A 17,440-nucleotide genomic window follows, 5' to 3' on the forward strand; every position below is an offset into this window, starting at 1 on the left:
TTTTGGTAGCGAATTGGATCGAGGGGTGAAATTGGAGAACAAAGAAATGAAAGAAATAAGGGAGTGAGATTTGTTTGGGTGATTGTGGGGGGGGGAAGGGTGAGATGGAGAAAGAAAGAAAGGTTGAAGTGTACTCGGCAAGTGACGAAGTGGCCAGATCGACTCAGGTGATCGCCCCCGAACTTTCCACGCGTAAGACCGCGCTTCTTCTCTCCGCTTTCTCCCCACTGCATCTGCTGCATCTGACGCAATGCGAGACTATGTCGGCCACTTACAACCCCGATGCCACCCTTGATGATGCAACTTGGGTGGCAGTCTTGCTGGTTAGTTCTTCCTATCACTTTTAAGATCCAAATGAATGTTAATTGACTTGTGTAGAGTGAACGAGATGTCGCCGGCCAAATTCCTATCAACTTCGTCACCAACCCAGCTGTGTCATTATCCTCGGCATGTTTTGGGAATGGTCTTTACTCTCGAGACAATGCAATTAATTGCATCTCCAATCTACTCGCTGTGGGTTTCCGCCGACTTGCACTCGATTTATACTGGTCCGTGGAACGCCGGTCATGGTCCTTTTGTCCCGTCACCATCCCCACTAGCGCAGACGTTTTTGTTTCAGAGGTGGAGGTGACATTGACGACCGAGGGCCCCGAGTCAACATCTACAATCACAAAAAGTGAGCCGGCTACCTCGACTACCGATGTAGAGTCACCGACCATCACCGCGTACTCCGATTCCGATGGAGAGACAGTATATGAATTAGGTCCATATAGATGTACCGGTGACTTGGATATTAGCATCATATCAGATATACTGGTCGGATATTTTCAAAGCACAAAACGGGATTTACTAGTATATACCAACCATCTCGTCTTGAATCTCCATGTGGCCGCCAGTGATTCCTCCCCGACGAAGCCACACGCCGCCGTGAAGGGAAGCGACCTACCCAAAGGGCAATCGGAACGGATCGGTGCGCTATTCAATGCTGGCCTCTATTCTTACCTCTATAGTCCAGCGCAACTGGCTGAGGATCGTAAGAACCTAAACGAGTCATGGTATGAAGTTGAAGAAAGCTATATGCCGATCACGGAATATTTTACCATTCATGAGGACAAATCGGGTCAACAGAGCACCCCGGATGGATGGCCCTCAGCGAAGTACATCCAGCTTGCAAAATCAGATCGTGTTCTTATTGAATACGGCTCGGTGGCTCCGCAACTAGCCGACTATAACTTGACCAAAGATGGGGACGCTATCTTTCCTCCAGGCTATATGACCTCGGCAGTCAATGTGTCCACCACCACAAATGGCACTATGAAATCCGGCTGTCTTTACAAACCTCAAGCAACAGATGTGTCCCAGGCCAACTCATCGTGGGCGATGTCCAACAGCATCCCCGTGCCTGCCGGCCTTTCTGCTGACAACACGATGGTGTCATTGAATAACCTCATATCCGACATCACAGCCTGCGGCATGTCACCCATGCTGAACAGCACCCTCTTTAGTGAAACTGCCGATGCAGACATCTCTCGCTATCGCAACATTTCCCTCGCAACCGGGTGGGCCTGGGCAGTCGGTGAGCCTGCAGGTGCCGGCACCGGCGGCGGCACATCTGATATGCCCGCATTTGATCGATGCGCAATCACAGACCTCTCGCTCGGCGGCCGCTGGCGTGCCACCAACTGCAGCGAAGAACGCCGTGCGGCATGTCGAGTTGGTAATTCACCATTTTCCTGGACTCTATCCAATTCCACTGCCGAATACCGCGAAGTTGGCAACGGCTGCCCTTCCGGCTCTTCTTTTGCCGTTCCTCGCACTGGTCTTGAAAACCATTACCTTTATAAATACCTCATTGACCAAGATAAATCTATCATCGACCCGACTTCGACCGATCTATCCCGCCGCGAAATCTACATCAATTTCAACTCAATCGATATTACCTCCTGTTGGGTCTCTGGCGGCCCTGATGCTCTCTGTCCTTACGCGTCTAATCCGCAGCAACTGGAGCGCAAGGCAGTTCTCGTTGCCGTTGTTGCTGCGGTTATTATTTTGCTAGTTACCGCGTTGACGACGTTCATCAAATGTAATGCGAACCGTCGTAACTCGCGCCGGCGGAAGCGTGTCATTGAAGGATGGGAATACGAAGGTGTTCCTTCCTAATATATGTGCCATCTTTGATTTATTTCTTTGATAATTTTCTTTTGCTAAATCTCGTGATACCCTGATGAATTATACATGTCATTTTTTTTTCTCTCCGAACGGACCTTCTGTCGACGTAGAAATTAGTAAAAAATAATAAAACTGGCACACGGGTCAGCCCTTCTGCCGCGGCTTTGCGGCGGTATGGATACATACTGCTTTGCTCCAAAAAAAGCGATTACCCCCATACTAGTAGTATCTAGCAGATCCATGCCCAGGTGGGTGTGGTGTTGATGACTCGGAGATTTGTTGTCAGGACTTATTTTTCCGGAGCCACTTTCGCTTCGGTTTCTCTGGCTGTGGCTTCGTCACGCCTCCAGGATGAGGGTCTTGAGGGAAGAATATTTTGATGACTCCGATTGCAACCTGAGCGATGACTTCCCACATTTTCAAGAAGGAAGATTAATCGATCGGAAATGTTCTGGGTTATTGAGTTCTTGAGCCAGCCCTGGAGGGCAGTGGAGTAAAAGACCCAGGGTCTCTTTGGAAATGAAGTCATCCACATCTCTTGAAAGATAGGGTAATCATGAGACTTAAATACTATTAATTATCGGGGAGGCAGCTTTCTTCAGCGGCGAGGCTGATCAGGGGGGGTTGATATTGATTTAAATGCGCTGCGCCCCCACACCAAGCCCCGCAAAGTTGAGGGTGAGCTGCTAACTTGCCAGCACCGCATCAAGTAGAGTTTTTGCAGAAAAGATAAGCTGCGAGGCAGAATCTTGGACTGAAGGAAAATTTGAATCAGTTGGCTGTTTATCATCGGCAGCTGCTTTATGGATTATTTTGACGTGCAGGGAAAGGCATAAAACCAACCAAATAAGCCGGACCTTCAAAAGCTCTCAGTCTAGTCTTTAGGAAGGCATGGCAGTGCCTTTCATAATCCAATGCTAGACTCGTTCTTTCCATCTACAACTACAATTACTACCGTACTGGAAGGTACCAGAAGTAGAAGGAGGTGAAAAGTCTGTCAATTTAGAATACCTCGGAGAAAGCTATTTGGGTCGTGACATGAATAGATGGAACATGCGAACTGACAAGAACATCATAAAGAAATTATAAAACTATTCTGAAGAGAGGAAGAAGGCTCTGGAACGATGCTAAATAACAAGAGCATCATGAAGTGACACCTTGAATTGCAGCTTTCAGTAGTTGTCCTTGCTTGGGCCAGGGCGAAGGGGCAAGTTTTCGCCTACTCGACGAACCTCGGATAAGGTAGGGGCAGACGTCTCAGGCAGTAAAGACTCTCCAGTAATCACTCCCATGGGCTTGAGTTCTAGCACGGTGGACAATCTAGCCCACGTCTGCCACCGCATCCGCATGATCACCAGAGATGAACGGTCAGTCTTGAAAGCGTCGATCAGGCGGACGTGGAAGGGTTCTGGCAACCGCAGCATCGCGTGCTGGAAAGCTGCTATGCTCTCGGCTTCGGGTCCCATTAGTGTGAGTTTGACAACGACATGCTGCGCGTCAGCTTTTGGTGGCTTTGGTCGAGGGATGCGTGATGGAGAGGAAGGTCGAGGTTGTGGGAGTTGCTTCTTGATATTCAGGAGGATTGGTTTGACTCCTCCGTTTTGCTGGAGGCGGGGATTTGGGGAGCCCAAAACTGTATTCAGTCGTAATCTCTCAAACATCTCCTCGGTATTGATGAATGATTCTCCGTGATTTTGAGCGAATTTGAGTTCGCCGCAGAATCTTCGTGTGAAAGTGGCTGAATTACTCCCCCGGGCGCGAGCCTTTTCAGTTCCTGCGCAGGCCGCGAAGACTTGAATCGCCGGTGCAACAGCGTCCAGTGTCCCCTTGAAGCCCGAGTAACAGCAATCGAGGATTGCGAGAGTGCTGATGTGGTGTTCATCAATATTACTCTGGACATGATTCCACCGAATGTATCTGCCGGGCTTTCTGCTGGCAAAAACGAGTTGCGACTTTTCGTGGATAATCTCGATATTCCCGTGACCGATATATGCAAAAATGAACAGCGAGTCGAGGGGGGTGAACGGTGGAATGATCTTGAACAAGCATATTGGCGACCTTTGATTTGAGGGTCGAATTTGGAACTGCAAGCGTATTCGGAATTTCCCACATTGTCGGTACGATACCGAGTAAATCTTTAAAAGTTTTCTCCAGATACTTCGCGTCCATTTCGGCGCCAGTGTCGTCGTCTTCCCAATACACAATTAGGGCGGTTGTAACGGCGTACCCATCATTACGGGCCTTGACAGCAAGGTCCACCCTCTCCTTCAGCTGCGGAAAGGGAATCCTTGAAGGCCGAACGGAGGAAACCCAGGATGGCGATGTCGGGGATTGAGGGGTGGGAGACATCGGGGTCGGGGATGATGTGTTGATATTTGGAGGCTTGGAGGGCCTGGAGGACTTGGAGGGATCCATCTTGATAAGGCGCACTGGAAGTGAGAGGAGCGAATTAGCTAGAAATTGATGGTGATAAAGTAGAAGTGAGAGAAGTGGATAGCCTACCCGAAGCAGAGAAAAGTGTGGAAAGGAGGTGGAAGTGAAGTGGAAGTGAAGTGGAAGTGAAGTGACAGTGAAGTGGCAGTGAAGTGGCAGTGAAGTGACAGCGAAGTGACAGATGCTGTAGAAGTGGAAGTGTTTGAAGTAGAAGTGGAAGTGGAAGTAGAAGTGGAAGTGTGAAGAAGGAAGAAGAGGAGGAGGAGGAGAGGAGGAGGAAGTGTGGTTAAATAGTAGGCAAAGTCACAGTGAATAGTAGTGAATAGTAGCCCTACCAGCAACTTCCAAGGTGATTGTTCCTGGGTCCATGGAACAGTGACAGATTCAGGAACAATCACCTTGGAAGTGTACAAATTAGGCATAGTTCAAGCTTGGTGCTGCCTACTTTGCCTAATTGGGAACAATAGGATTTGAAAGGTTTTCAAATACAAAAAGTTAACCTGATGACTGCCTGTGGGAGTTCAAGACTAGCAGGCATATCAGGCTGCTCAAAAGTATTTCAAGGCTACCCTAGTAGGCACTTAAGTAGGTAGTAGTAGGAAACCACTGAACTTGAAATTAGCATAATCTTTACATCTCAAATATTGCCTGCGTAGCTATCTAGGTACCCACGTAGGCACTGACATGTCCAGGGGTATGGATGGTACTTGAATACCTACTTAGGTAGCTACTTCAAGTTTTTGATTAAACACCCAGAACATGCTAGTAGTACCTATGCAATTTTCTGGATCGAATATTAATTCAATCATTCCAGAAAAGGACCAGATTCCATCTCTAATTCGCTATCTTTTTAGTGACTCTCGGCCAGTAACACAGGGTTTTGCACCACTGGGTACTTGGGATAATTAGGCTTGTAGACCTTCTGGCATCGACTATTATACGCGCCAGTCTTGCCCATCACGATCTTCTCTTCATGTCCAGGCACACCAAGTCGTGCCAAAGGACCATTAACCGGCCGAACCTTCGCCCAGCCAGGCCCAGCACTTGGATCCTTAATCCACGCAACAAACCAATGATGCATGTAGTCTGCCAGCTTCTGCTCCGCATCGGTAACACCGTCCAACAACGAGAAGCACTCATTGCCGCCATGGAAAAAAGGCACCTCGCTACCATGCGAGGGTCCGAGGTTGGGAATTGGCAGCGCGTTTGAGTAATTGCCGAACCAGCGGTAGATCCAGGTAGGTTGTTTGCTGGAGCGCACGTCCAGTAGATAATCGGTTGCGCAGAGGAACCGCGCGTCGCCGTATGCGGCGCCGCTCATCAGAGAAATAGAGTCGTAGTCGGATTCGTTGTAGGCGCCTAGGAGCTTGTCCGCGGGTACAAAGGCAAGATCTGCGTCGAAGGTACGGATCCAGGATGAGAAATTGGTGTTCTCGCTGCCGTAAACGTAGCCGAAGATCTCGCCCTCCTGGTCGGAGTTACCGACAATCAATGGCAGCGAGGCTGGGTAGTGTCCTTTGGCAAAGCGATCGGCATAGTTGGAGAAGCGGGTTATGTTGTCCACCGATGGCGAGAACCAAGTGTTCAAGGTCGAGTTGAAGGAGGTCGTCTGGAAGGCGTAAGTGTCTGCAGCACGCAGACAGTCCAGAGTATAGTCTTCGGCCGTGCAGCCCAGACTGAACCCGGCATCCAGCATTTCCTGGACAACTTGCTTCAATGCCACACCCGCGGGAGCAATGGCGGGGCCAGATTGAGCATTGGCAGACATCTCGATTGCACCGGCCAAGAAGGTGTCCGGGTGGTTCCAGAGGTAGTGGTCAACGTGCACTCCACCGGAGGAGTGCCCACCCAGTACGATGCGGGACTTGTCACCACCGAAAGCTATTAGTTAGGTCAGTTGAAAGTCATAAATATCATGGCGCCAAAGGGGTTATTTAGCGAGAAAGGAATATCTACCCTCAATGTTGTCGCGAATCCACTCCAAGGCTAACTCCACGTCGAGAATTCCAAAGTTCTGGGACTCTCCCTGGAGCTCAGGTGCGTTGGGCGAAGCATATATGCTCTCACGATAATTGAGATTCACGTAAATAACACCATTGCGAGCAAAATTATGCCCCTGCCACTGAGCGTTGCTGCTGCCACCGGTGACCATGGCACCGCCGTAAATGTAGATAAATACGGGGAGATCGACGCCCTGACGCGGAGCCCAGATGTTGAGGCTAAGGCAGTCCTCACTCTGGCCAGTGATTGCTGTGCCAGACATGGCCTGGGCACAGGATGGACCGTAGGCAGTGGCCTCGAAGTGGCCCTTGTGGAATGATTCAATGGGCTTCGGGGCCTTCCAACGGTTCTGACCAGCGGTGGTCTTGGCGAATGGGATACCCAAGAAAACCTCGGTATTATTCTGGACAAATCCCTTGATGACTCCCTGCTCGACGGTAACTCTGGGAGAAGCGGACCCAAGTCGATGAGTGGGCTCTGCAGCCACCACAGCTAAAGCTGTCGCCGTCAGGCTCAAAGTGCTGCGCCAGAAACCCATGATATTGATCGTCAGGGTCGTTGGTGATGGCAAAAGACAGGCATTGCAGCGGCAGGCGATGCGGTAGCCTTAGCGTCTTTCAGTAGCGAACAATGCGGAACTACGCCGAAATTTGCTCCTGAAGAAGCTATATGAAGCTGTTTCGTATATCTCGTCCAATCATGTCACCAGAGTGGAGTGCAACCACCTGGGCACCACCAACCCTTTCAATTGGCTAGATGTTACTGTTCTCGAGCTTCAAAGATTTTTGTATTCTTCTCAATACACATCGGTTTTTCAAATATCCCATAGGGGCTCCATAATTTGTGAAAGTCTGGATTATTTCATAGATACAAAAACATAAGATCAACATCGAAAGGAAAAGGCCGGCCATGCCCAAACAAATCAAAGAAGGCCGCTAAACAAGCCCAAGAGAGAAGAAAGAAAAAGAAGTAGCTCGCTACATGACACCATTGATAGAAACATGGTGAAAAACTCCGATCCCAGTAGATAAAACGAATAAAAAGTCCCTTGGATATCCAATTCCCATTTCCATTTCCATTCCATTTGGTTCTGTCTCTTCATCACAGTCCGGCAAATCTAGCCCATCCAGCAGCCCGGGTTGGTGATGCTCCTTGACTATGTTGCTGATTCGCACTCGGAGTCTCGTCGATGGGCTGGCTGCCACGTCCCTCCTCGGCAATTTTACCACTCACGTCGCGACGACGACCGACACCCAGGCCGGCAATGTAGCTACCATATGAAGACAAGGAGGCACCAACACTAGCGCCAATACCGGCTCGGGCTGTGTCTGCACCGGAGTTACTGACAACACGTCCCTTGCGATCGCCCTCCGACATTACGGCCGAGCGGCTGCTCAAGTAGCCCTCATCGCCGCTATCATCTTTCTTGAGAGATTGATAAGCGGACATCTTCTTGCTCTTCTTCTTGGTGAGCTTTGTTGGCTGGCGAGTCATGGGCTGTTGATTGCTGATGTTGCGGGATATCTCGACGCCAGGCATACCCTCCTCTTCGAGATCTCCATAGAAGCGACCTTTGGTAGGGGTGGAGTCAGTGGATCCAGGTTGTTGTGGGGTCATTGTCTGGTTGTTTGTAAGATTCGGGTTGTCACTGAGAGCATAGCGTCGAACAGGGTCGGTATCCTCGGGCTTCTCGGTAAGAATGGGTTGGGGTGTCGGAGGGTTCAGCATGAGCGGGTTGAAGGGGAGATCCTTCGAGTTTTCATCGTCGAGATTATCATGGTCGTGCTCTTCAGGGTCAGGGAAAATGTTGAAACGTGTATCACCGAGATCTTGCTCCTTGTCCTCTTCGTTGCCGTAGTACTCATGAATTGAGAGTTCAGCATATTCGCCTCGGGTATCTTCAGGGATCACACTTCCGATGCTAGCAGGTTTCTGGCCATATGCAAACCAATCCCGGAAGCCACCGTTCGATGTAGCAGTTGAGTTGGTACGTCTGCTGTAGACTGAGGAGGACTGTCGAAGGGTATTCTCGTTATTGTTCTGTTGGTTTTCATCCATCGGCGACACCGTGCGCTCTGAATATGCGACCCAGTTGTCTGAAAGAGGACTGATAGTGTTTGACCGGTCGGCAGCACGAGATGTCATGTGGCGCATTTGAGCACCAGGGTTAACGACCTCTGCAGAGTGTCTTGCAACATTTCGATACTCGGGCGCCGGGGCATCATATTCAGGTGCTGGCACGTCGGTAATCACATCATATGGCTGACTGGCAGGGTGCTGGAAGAGCATCTCAGGGCTAGACGGCTCTAGGTGCGAGACACGATGAGGCTGAACAGAGATCTGGGACTGGCGCTTATCACTCATGAAATCGCCAGACTGGTAAGCCGAGTCACCAGATTGACCACGTGTGTGCATGAATGCCACTGTCCGTGGAGAACCAATAAGTGGATCCTCGGAGTTCAAGGTGGATGAACTCATGTGCTTCTCGCCGACATCAATATCCTTGCGGCTCCTTCGAGGACGGGCAGTGAGGTTGTCTTCTAGTGGGTTCATATCCGGTGGCAAGTGAGAGATCCTGCGGAACATCACAGCCAGGAAGATCGATACGCCGAGCGAGATGAGGTGCAATCCCCCATTAACGAGAGCAGCGATGAAAGTTGCCTGAGTAATTGGCACGATCATGCCGACTTCATTATCCAATAGGGTACTCCAGTTGTACGCATCTTGAGTATATTCCGCGTGGGCGACAAAGGCAGTAAACACGTAGAATGGGATCAGCCCAGCGTCAAGGGTCGAGGCGAAGAGACCGTAGCTGGCTTGTGAGGCAGGAGGGCGGTTGATAGGGGAGCGCGAGAAATGATAGATTCCATAAATCGTATGCAAAACGGCAACGATGGGCTAAGTATAGTATTTGGAGTTAGCGATCTCGTTGTGGAGCCGGAGATGGAGATGGTGGACACTTACGCCCGCCCTCATGATCCAAATGATAGTCGCAGCAGCATTCTTGATAACAATGGAGAAGAAAAGCGATGCCAGCGCACCAAGTAGAGTAACTGCACGTAGCCCCAGTTGGGTTCCACGAGCCCACTTGACGTGTTTCTTAGTGTTTGGACTCATGGGAGTCCATGTTGACTTGTTCTCGAAGCTGCCCCACTATTTATATTGTCAGTGCTGCGATTAAGTATGAAGCTAGGTTCAATGGTTCGCGCGCATACCGTATCTGGGTGTCGATTGAAGTTGACCAAAGGTCCTTTGGGCTTTTCCCTCGGCGGCGGGCGGATCTGGCTCGCTTGCGTCACGGCCTTGGGGTTGAAGCTGTGATCGGTGGGTCCATAGAACCTGGTCGGTTGACGATCGTAAATGAATGGAGGCGACGATCCCCCCATGGTAGCGACTGGAAGCACCCGTGGAAGACCACGCGAGAAGGGAATGTGAGAATGTGGAGGAATGGAACTCGGAATGAGGGGATGTGATCTGACAGTTGACACTTGAGGCTGCGCTGCCCTCTTGAGATGCTTTGCGCCGTTGCTGGGCCAACAGATCCCGCTATTCTTAATATGGACTAGTGTTAAGCGGGCGATCGCGGCCCGGATGTTTGATTGGCCGATCCGAGATTTGTGATTGGTTATGATCACGTGCAGATAAGCCATATCAGATCAATCAACCATCGCAATTGCCCGCGGACCTTCAGCTGCAAAGGTGACTGCTCAACTCATCAATTCCACACAAGCAGAGGCACAGGCTTGCTTCTGCACCCCCGAACTAGCCATGCTGGACCGCGCCTTTGTCTGTACACAATGCCCTGTGCAGCTGACCCGGCGCACCCTCTGGTCCAAAGCGTTACCTTTCTCCGCACGGCGGCTAAGTAGCAATGCCGCCGCAAACCGACCTGCCCGCGTCGCCATTGTAGGCTCTGGCCCGGCTGGATTCTATGCGGCTGCACGTCTTTTGAGTAAACATGGCGATGCAAAAATTGACATGTATGAGAAGCTGCCGGTACCCTTTGGCTTAGCACGATACGGCGTGGCTCCGGATCATCCCGAGGTCAAGGTGAGTGGTTGAAGATCCCAAGAGAGGCCATGCATGGATCCTCTACCTACAAATATATTTTTGCTGATATTTCGAATTCAATTAGAACTGCGAAGACAAATTCACCGAAGTTGCCACCTCTCCGCGTTTCAACTTCGTCGGTAATGTTGACCTCGGTAACGACCTCCCACTATCCGCCCTCAAACCACATTATGACGCTATCCTCTTCGCATACGGCGCGTCCAAGGATAAAGAACTCGGCATTCCTGGGGAGAAAGCCACCCGCAGTGTTCACTCGGCCCGGGCATTCGTCGGGTGGTACAATGGCTTGCCCGAGCACCGGGATCTTGATCCAGATTTGACCGGGGAAGAAGCCGTGGTGGTCGGACAAGGCAATGTTGCCCTCGATGTTGCTCGGATCTTGCTTTCCGATGTTGAAGCTCTCCGCTCTACCGATATCGCCGACTATGCTGTGGAGAAGCTTTCCAAGAGTAAAATCAAGCGAGTGCGGGTGGTCGGCCGTCGAGGACCTCTGCAGGTGAGTGATCAGCAGATCTCTGCAACCAACAGCAATTGCCAACTTGATTCTGATTTCCAATTCTCCTATAGGCGTCTTTCACAATTAAAGAAATCCGTGAACTCCTTCAACTCCCATCCGTCTCCTTCGATCCGATCGCGAAAGATGTCTTTCCACCTGACTCAGTCATCAACGCCCTCCCCCGCGCACAAAAACGCCTCATGCAACTACTAGCCAAAGGCTCCGCGAATGATCCCAAAACATCCCCCAAATCCTGGTCTCTTGACTTCCTTCTCTCTCCCGAATCCCTCCACTGGTCGCCCATCCACCCCTATCACCTCACCCATGCCAAATTCTCTCGCAATGAGCTTGACCCATCAGACCCGTATAATCCAACATCCAAAGTAACGCCGAAATACCTCTCGAGCGGAAAACCTGCCATGGTCAATATCTCCGCCAGCGTCTTCTTCCGCAGTGTCGGCTACAAATCCCTCCCCCTCCCGGGCCTGGAAGATCTAGGCATCCAATTCGATACCCAGCGCGGTATCATCGCCAACGACGGATTCGGCCGCGCAAGGAGCCTCTCGGGGTCCGGGGAGTCGCAGAAGTTACCGGACGGCTCGCTAATTACCCACGTACCCGGTCTGTATTGTGCGGGCTGGGTCAAGCGTGGGCCCACGGGCGTGATCGCATCAACTATGACGGATGCCTTCACGACGGCGGATACCATAATCCAAGACCTGACTAGCCATGCGTCTTCTCCGGGTTCTCTCCTGCATGCTCCTCAGGATAGCACTGGTCTCGGATGGGACGGAGTCAAAGACGAGGTCGAACGCCGCGGTCTGCGCCCCACGTCTTGGAAGGATTGGCAGCGTATTGATGCAGTGGAGCGCGAGCGCGGTTTACAAAAGGGTAAAGTACGGGATAAGTTTGGGAGGGTCGATGATATGCTGCAAGTACTTTGATTCATTCTTGTGCATCCTGTATGTATATTACTTGGCCCGGTAGTCCCTACTCTCATCTCATGTATATTATGCCAGCATTCTTGCCTCCCGACCTCCCATGTCTCACCCATGCATTATCGTAGACTCGGATCTATTCATAGCTATCGTCGACTCGACCCAGCCTTGTTTTATCCATTGGAAACCTTGGAGGCCTTGAGCTCTCTACAACCCACACTCACTGTCCGCAAGTAGGGTGTAGGTAGCCGTGACACGACCCAATGCCACAGCCTGGTTATCGGTGAGCAAGTTCATAGCCTGCGTACCAATGTTGAAGCCACCAGGTGCGGCATCGATGGCAATGACCTTAATGGTCTTGTCGACTTTGCCAGCCTGGTAGTGCAGGGAGTAGCAGTTGCCACAGTTGGGACTGTTCCACCCGGCGATGGTGGGAGCGCCTCCGATGCGGGGGAAAGTGGGCAGTGAGCCGAAGGTCGGGTATCTGCTCACGAGACCGTTCACGCCGTCTGAGCAGGAGACTGTGTTGAGAGAGGAGCCTGCCACGTCGAACTTGGGGTCGTAGGAGACGGACACTGAGGTTGCGCGGGTGAAGAGGTTGGCCTCGGCTTCGGCTGCGGCCTCGGGTTGAGGTGCTGGGGCAGCGCCGGCGAGGTGGAGGGAGGCCATGAGAGCGACAGTGATGGCGGTGAAGTACTTCATAGTGGGAAGATATTTGATAGAATTTGAAAAAAGTCTAGAACCTTGGAATTATTGATTTTTGTGGTCTTGATAGTATGAATCGTGAGAGAAATGGAGGTGTGGATGGTTCTATCAACATGGACTATACACAGCCCATTTATATATCCTTGAGCGGAGCACCATGATAGTATTAGTAGTACTACTGGTTTGTATATAACTTGAATAGAGACTTCTATTCTTGTCTAGCTGCCTAGTACGTCCAAGTCCGGTGCAGGTCTCAGACATAAGGCGGGACATCGCAGTCTCAACAGGTGACCTGGCCGTATTGTGTCAAGGCCGATGCAACAAAGCATCGCGGGGCGGGGCGGGTGTGGACGGGAGAAGAGTGAGACATACTAAAATCGAGACCTGGACTAAGATTTTCCGGAGAGGGGAATATCATGTGGTGTGAAGATCACCTGCAGGGTCTATAGAAGCCGGTTTTCTTGAAAATGTCACAGTATGGCAAGGTGAGGTAGTAAGTGAGATAGTGAGGTGAGTAAGGGCTAGGTTGCATTTAGAGATTCCACAATGGGCTGGTCAGATCAACTGGGAGGCCTTGTTAGGATACATAGGACATAGGATTCAAAAGGTTCTATCGAATTGAGTTGATCAATCGGGATGATGATAATAATAATAATAAAAAAATAGAATAAAGATGAATAACCACGAGTGACACAGCAAATACTATATTTTCCAAGGTTATATGATATGAATGCTGTGAATAAAAAACAAAAAGAAGCGTCCCCGGGAAGGCTCGAACTTCCAACCTCTCGATTAACAGTCGAACGCGCTAGCCAATTGCGCCACGGAGACTTGTTTGATGAAGAGTGGTGAGATTGGTGAGACTATACCCTTACATGAAGTTATAGGATACATAAAATAGTACTATCATTGTGTCCCCCTGTCACCCCCACCACCACCAACAACAACCACCACCACCATATCTTCTCATCCCAAAATCAATCACCATTGCCTAATCTGACAGATACCTAGGTACCAGGTTACCTTATACGCAGCCATTTAAGTTCAGGATTTCTTTCTCCATTCACTCGCTCACTCCCCCGGCCAACCATACCAGACCATCCCATCTACCCCGGCCTCTATTGATTGAAGGATCTCAACCCTAGCCCAATAGATCGGTCCGACTCAGGAGAAATAACAATTCAAGTTCACCTGGTTGGTGCCCATCGAAGTTCACCTCCCCACTAGCACCACTCTGATCCTCTGATGATCCGGGCTCCTGGCAAAAATACGGGTATGGACTCCGCCTATGATATTGCCACCTACGCTCTCGGAGCTCCCCAGGTGAGCAAGAGATTCAAGAATAGTGGGATCGGCCTCTACTTGAACCCCCTCACAAACGCAAGGTCAGCGTTAGATCGGCATGTTTGCCTGTTCGTTCCTGTACGTTGGCCGGTATACCCACCTCCACGCGCAACTTAAAACTTCGGGGATCCCACGCGGTCGACAGGGGTTTTTCCCTCCCTTCTTCGTTGCTCGCCATACGGAGTACGGAGTACATACTATCTAAATAAGGATCATGTACTCCATACGCATGTACAATATACTTTGGACCCCCCCTGAACATCCATGAGCATCCTCTCTCGCCTCCCACATTCAAAGGTGGGTCGGTACACCCAATACGACCGGAGAACCCACCAGGTCAAAATCCGGTCCATCGACTCTGTACCCACTCTACAAGAACATGTCTTTACAGAGACTACACAGAAAATCTCTCGATGCTTGATTTGCACCGTCGGAGCTTGTGCTGTTCCGTTCGGCGCGTTGATTGACGCCCCATTTTTGGGTAAAACTTGCAACTCATGATTATCTTCCATCCCACCGCTCAATGGTGGGATTCTCTGCTAGGGACCCAGCTTCCATGCGCCGGTGCCCACACATTCAGCCTCATTCACCTACCTGGATGGAGTATACGGTACTTGCGCTCTCCACTGTCCGCCAAATAGTGCGCCCACAGTGTCAGATCGGAACCATGGATCTGCTTCGTACTTGGTATATACTCCGTACGGGCGTCAATACGGAGAACAATTGACAGGATCGCCCACTGACTTGGCCGATCGACGTTCCCAAAAGAAGCTTCCTGACTGCGCAAGTCAGTGGAGCACGGGGCACAGTTCAAGCCGAAGCCCTGACACTCATGTGTCCGGATTCTCAGAGCCTTTGTGGCTTTTGATACAAAGTCTTTCTTTCTCCCCCCCTGTCCCCTCGCTCTTCCTTCCTCGGATCACTGTCCGGATCCGTGCTTCGTGATGCTTGCTCACTTAATACGTTCTTTATCTGCCGGTGGGGGTGATGGCTCTCTTGTTCCCCGTCGCTGGGAGTTTCGTGATGAAGCTCCTCTTGAGGGTAGCGATCGGTCGCTCTTTATAGCAATGGGAGTCATTGCCCTCTTCTCGCTATGCTCTACTTTCGGCCTCTTGTCATTCCTTACCTATCGGTTCATTTACTGGCAGCGCTACTATAAACGTCCGCTTGGCCAGAATCAATACGTCGTTCTGATTTACAATCTCCTACTTGTTGATTTGCAACAGGCCATTGCATTTACTATCAGTCTTTATTGGGCATCCCGGGGTAGTGTTCGTTTTGGTGAACCGGCCTGCTACTTGCAGGGATGGTGGATTCAAACTGGTGACCCCGGTAGTGGGTTGTTCGTTCTTTCTATTGCGCTGCATACTGGTGCAGTGGTGATGCGTGGTAGGCAGTTGCCATTCAACATTTTCGCTTACTGTGTTGTCGCAATGTGGATGTTCATTCTCGTTTTGGGATTCATTCCCATCGGCCTCTACGGCAAAAACGTGTTTGTCATCTCAGAAGCCAATTGGGTACGTACTATGTTCTCAAGTCTTGTCCTTTATATCATGACAAATAACTAACCTCTCTCTCTTCCCATAGTGTTGGCTGAGTCCCGAAAACGAACACGAGCGCCTCTGGGGCCACTACATCTGGATTTTCCTTTCCGAGTTTGGCACCATCGCCCTCTACGCCATCATGTTCTTTCACCTCCGCCGCCGGATGATGCAAGCAAAGATGCTCCGCCGAGGCCAACAAGAAAGCTTGCACCGATTGAACCGAGTCGTCGTGTACATGGTCATCTACCCATTGGTCTACCTGGTTCTATCACTACCTCTTGCCGCCGGTCGTATGGCCACAGCTCGGGGTAACTCTCCCAGCAAAACCTACTTCGGTATTGCCGGTTGTTTGATGGCGCTCTCCGGTCTCATGGATGTGACTGTCTACACACTGACTCGTCGCCACCTCCTCATCGACACCGAACACAGCACCACCGACCGCAACTACGACAACAATACAGACTCGCAATGGCAGACAAATATCACCACCAACGCCAACGGGACCCGCTCGAAAAAGTCCAAAGGCGGAGGATTTATGAGTTCTCGCCTGGGCTCGCGACTCCGACCCGGTGCCGCTAACGTTGATAGGGATGCGCATAAGAGTCCGTTCGACGATTCGACCGAGGACATTGTGGCAAAGAACGATATGGAAATGAACAATTTCAATGGCGTCTACCAAGAGACTACCATTGAAATATCCCACGAGCCTGCTCCGAGCGAGTCCGCCGAACAAAGTGTGCGCCGGAGTCTTTAGGAGTTGAATTGAATGCGATGGATGATGCATGATATTTCTATTTTGGACAGGGCTTTTGAATATTCTGTATATATGGTCTTTGACCCCCTGTACATAACCTAATGAGGCAGCAGCCTGCCTCATACTTAATTAGTATTAAACACTCTCTAAATAATACACGATTCTTATGTTCGATCATCTTCCTAGGCCATCGAATACTGCTAGTATATAGTAACTTGAACGAGAGTCCATACACAGCTACGTACATCGCGGGAAACCCCCCTTTGGAAAGAATGTTTGAGTTCACAGTGGAGATTTTCACATGTACATACAAAGACATAGAGGCATAATTCCGAGTCAAATTACTAGCACTACATAACTACACAAACCTTGACTTACCCCTGACCGGACCAAATAAACTTCTGCAGAATGACACCATTACCTCCGAGCCCGAGTCCCTCCCAAAATTCGGGATCATTCCGGCAGTCAGGGTTATGGCTAAGCCTTCCGATGAAGAAACGACTCCGACCCCACCTGTCGCGTTTTTTTCCCACCTTTTACGAGGATGGTGGATTCTAAATCTATTACGGAGTGACTAGTCGTTGCTTAGCTGGTGGACTGGGTGGATACGTGGGTCGATCTAGGGCGCACAAGCCCCCCGGAGGTCACCGTTTGCCCCCCCCCCAGCTGAAACTTTTCGCGCCATTTGTAGATTGTTTGTATGGAGCTCGCCAGTATAAGTGTAGCGGCGGCTTGGGGGCGCTTGTGAACACGAGCGCCCCTTGGTTACATTTGGTAGATCGTCATCTCCGCGGGTATTTTATGTACTACTGTACTATGGTCTTCGTGGCCCACATCCTGGATCTGGAAATCGGCTATGGTCAGTGACTCGGTTAGTCGTGATTATTCATATGATTAATTACAGTACAACTTGAACTCTAATGATTACAATAGCTCATGAATATCATTACAGGGCAGGGGGATTTTCATTGCGTAAAAGGTTGAT

The 17,440-nt window shown here is 50.5% G+C and overlaps 7 protein-coding genes across 7 annotated transcripts; 3 read left to right on the forward strand and 4 right to left on the reverse strand.

The window, feature by feature from the left end:
- Nucleotides 1-260: 260 nt before the first annotated feature.
- N7533_011820 (Lectin C-type domain protein) lies at nucleotides 261-2,160 on the forward strand (the record flags this gene model as incomplete). Its single annotated transcript, XM_057108470.1, has 2 exons — nucleotides 261-323; nucleotides 379-2,160. The coding sequence occupies 2 exons, from the start codon at nucleotides 261-263 to the stop codon at nucleotides 2,158-2,160; spliced, it is 1,845 nt and encodes a 614-aa protein (XP_056953571.1).
- Nucleotides 2,161-3,341: 1,181 nt separating this feature from the next.
- On the reverse strand, nucleotides 3,342-4,584 carry N7533_011821 (uncharacterized protein; the record flags this gene model as incomplete). The annotated part of the gene is made up of 2 exons (XM_057108471.1): nucleotides 3,342-4,227; nucleotides 4,280-4,584. The coding sequence occupies 2 exons, from the start codon at nucleotides 4,582-4,584 to the stop codon at nucleotides 3,342-3,344; spliced, it is 1,191 nt and encodes a 396-aa protein (XP_056953572.1).
- An 868-nt stretch (nucleotides 4,585-5,452) lies between these two features.
- On the reverse strand, nucleotides 5,453-7,141 carry N7533_011822 (uncharacterized protein; the record flags this gene model as incomplete). Its single annotated transcript, XM_057108472.1, has 2 exons — nucleotides 5,453-6,483; nucleotides 6,559-7,141. The coding sequence occupies 2 exons, from the start codon at nucleotides 7,139-7,141 to the stop codon at nucleotides 5,453-5,455; spliced, it is 1,614 nt and encodes a 537-aa protein (XP_056953573.1).
- A 563-nt stretch (nucleotides 7,142-7,704) lies between these two features.
- N7533_011823 (uncharacterized protein) lies at nucleotides 7,705-9,989 on the reverse strand (the record flags this gene model as incomplete). Its single annotated transcript, XM_057108473.1, has 3 exons — nucleotides 7,705-9,501; nucleotides 9,568-9,756; nucleotides 9,819-9,989. The coding sequence occupies 3 exons, from the start codon at nucleotides 9,987-9,989 to the stop codon at nucleotides 7,705-7,707; spliced, it is 2,157 nt and encodes a 718-aa protein (XP_056953574.1).
- A 382-nt stretch (nucleotides 9,990-10,371) lies between these two features.
- On the forward strand, nucleotides 10,372-12,114 carry N7533_011824 (NADPH-adrenodoxin reductase; the record flags this gene model as incomplete). The annotated part of the gene is made up of 3 exons (XM_057108474.1): nucleotides 10,372-10,653; nucleotides 10,739-11,170; nucleotides 11,242-12,114. 3 exons carry the CDS (start codon nucleotides 10,372-10,374, stop codon nucleotides 12,112-12,114), a joined length of 1,587 nt encoding a protein of 528 aa, XP_056953575.1.
- Nucleotides 12,115-12,315: 201 nt separating this feature from the next.
- On the reverse strand, nucleotides 12,316-12,810 carry aspf13 (allergenic cerato-platanin Asp F13; the record flags this gene model as incomplete). Its single annotated transcript, XM_057108475.1, has 1 exon — nucleotides 12,316-12,810. The coding sequence occupies one exon, from the start codon at nucleotides 12,808-12,810 to the stop codon at nucleotides 12,316-12,318; it is 495 nt and encodes a 164-aa protein (XP_056953576.1).
- Nucleotides 12,811-15,101: 2,291 nt separating this feature from the next.
- gprD lies at nucleotides 15,102-16,455 on the forward strand (the record flags this gene model as incomplete). Its single annotated transcript, XM_057108476.1, has 2 exons — nucleotides 15,102-15,674; nucleotides 15,745-16,455. 2 exons carry the CDS (start codon nucleotides 15,102-15,104, stop codon nucleotides 16,453-16,455), a joined length of 1,284 nt encoding a protein of 427 aa, XP_056953577.1.
- Nucleotides 16,456-17,440: the final 985 nt, after the last annotated feature.

Source organism: Penicillium manginii (assembly GCF_028828005.1).
Source record: "Penicillium manginii strain IBT 31320 chromosome Unknown utg000009l:1.0-3297300.0:1.0-3298630.0, whole genome shotgun sequence".
Classification (NCBI taxonomy): Eukaryota; Fungi; Ascomycota; class Eurotiomycetes; order Eurotiales; family Aspergillaceae; genus Penicillium; species Penicillium manginii.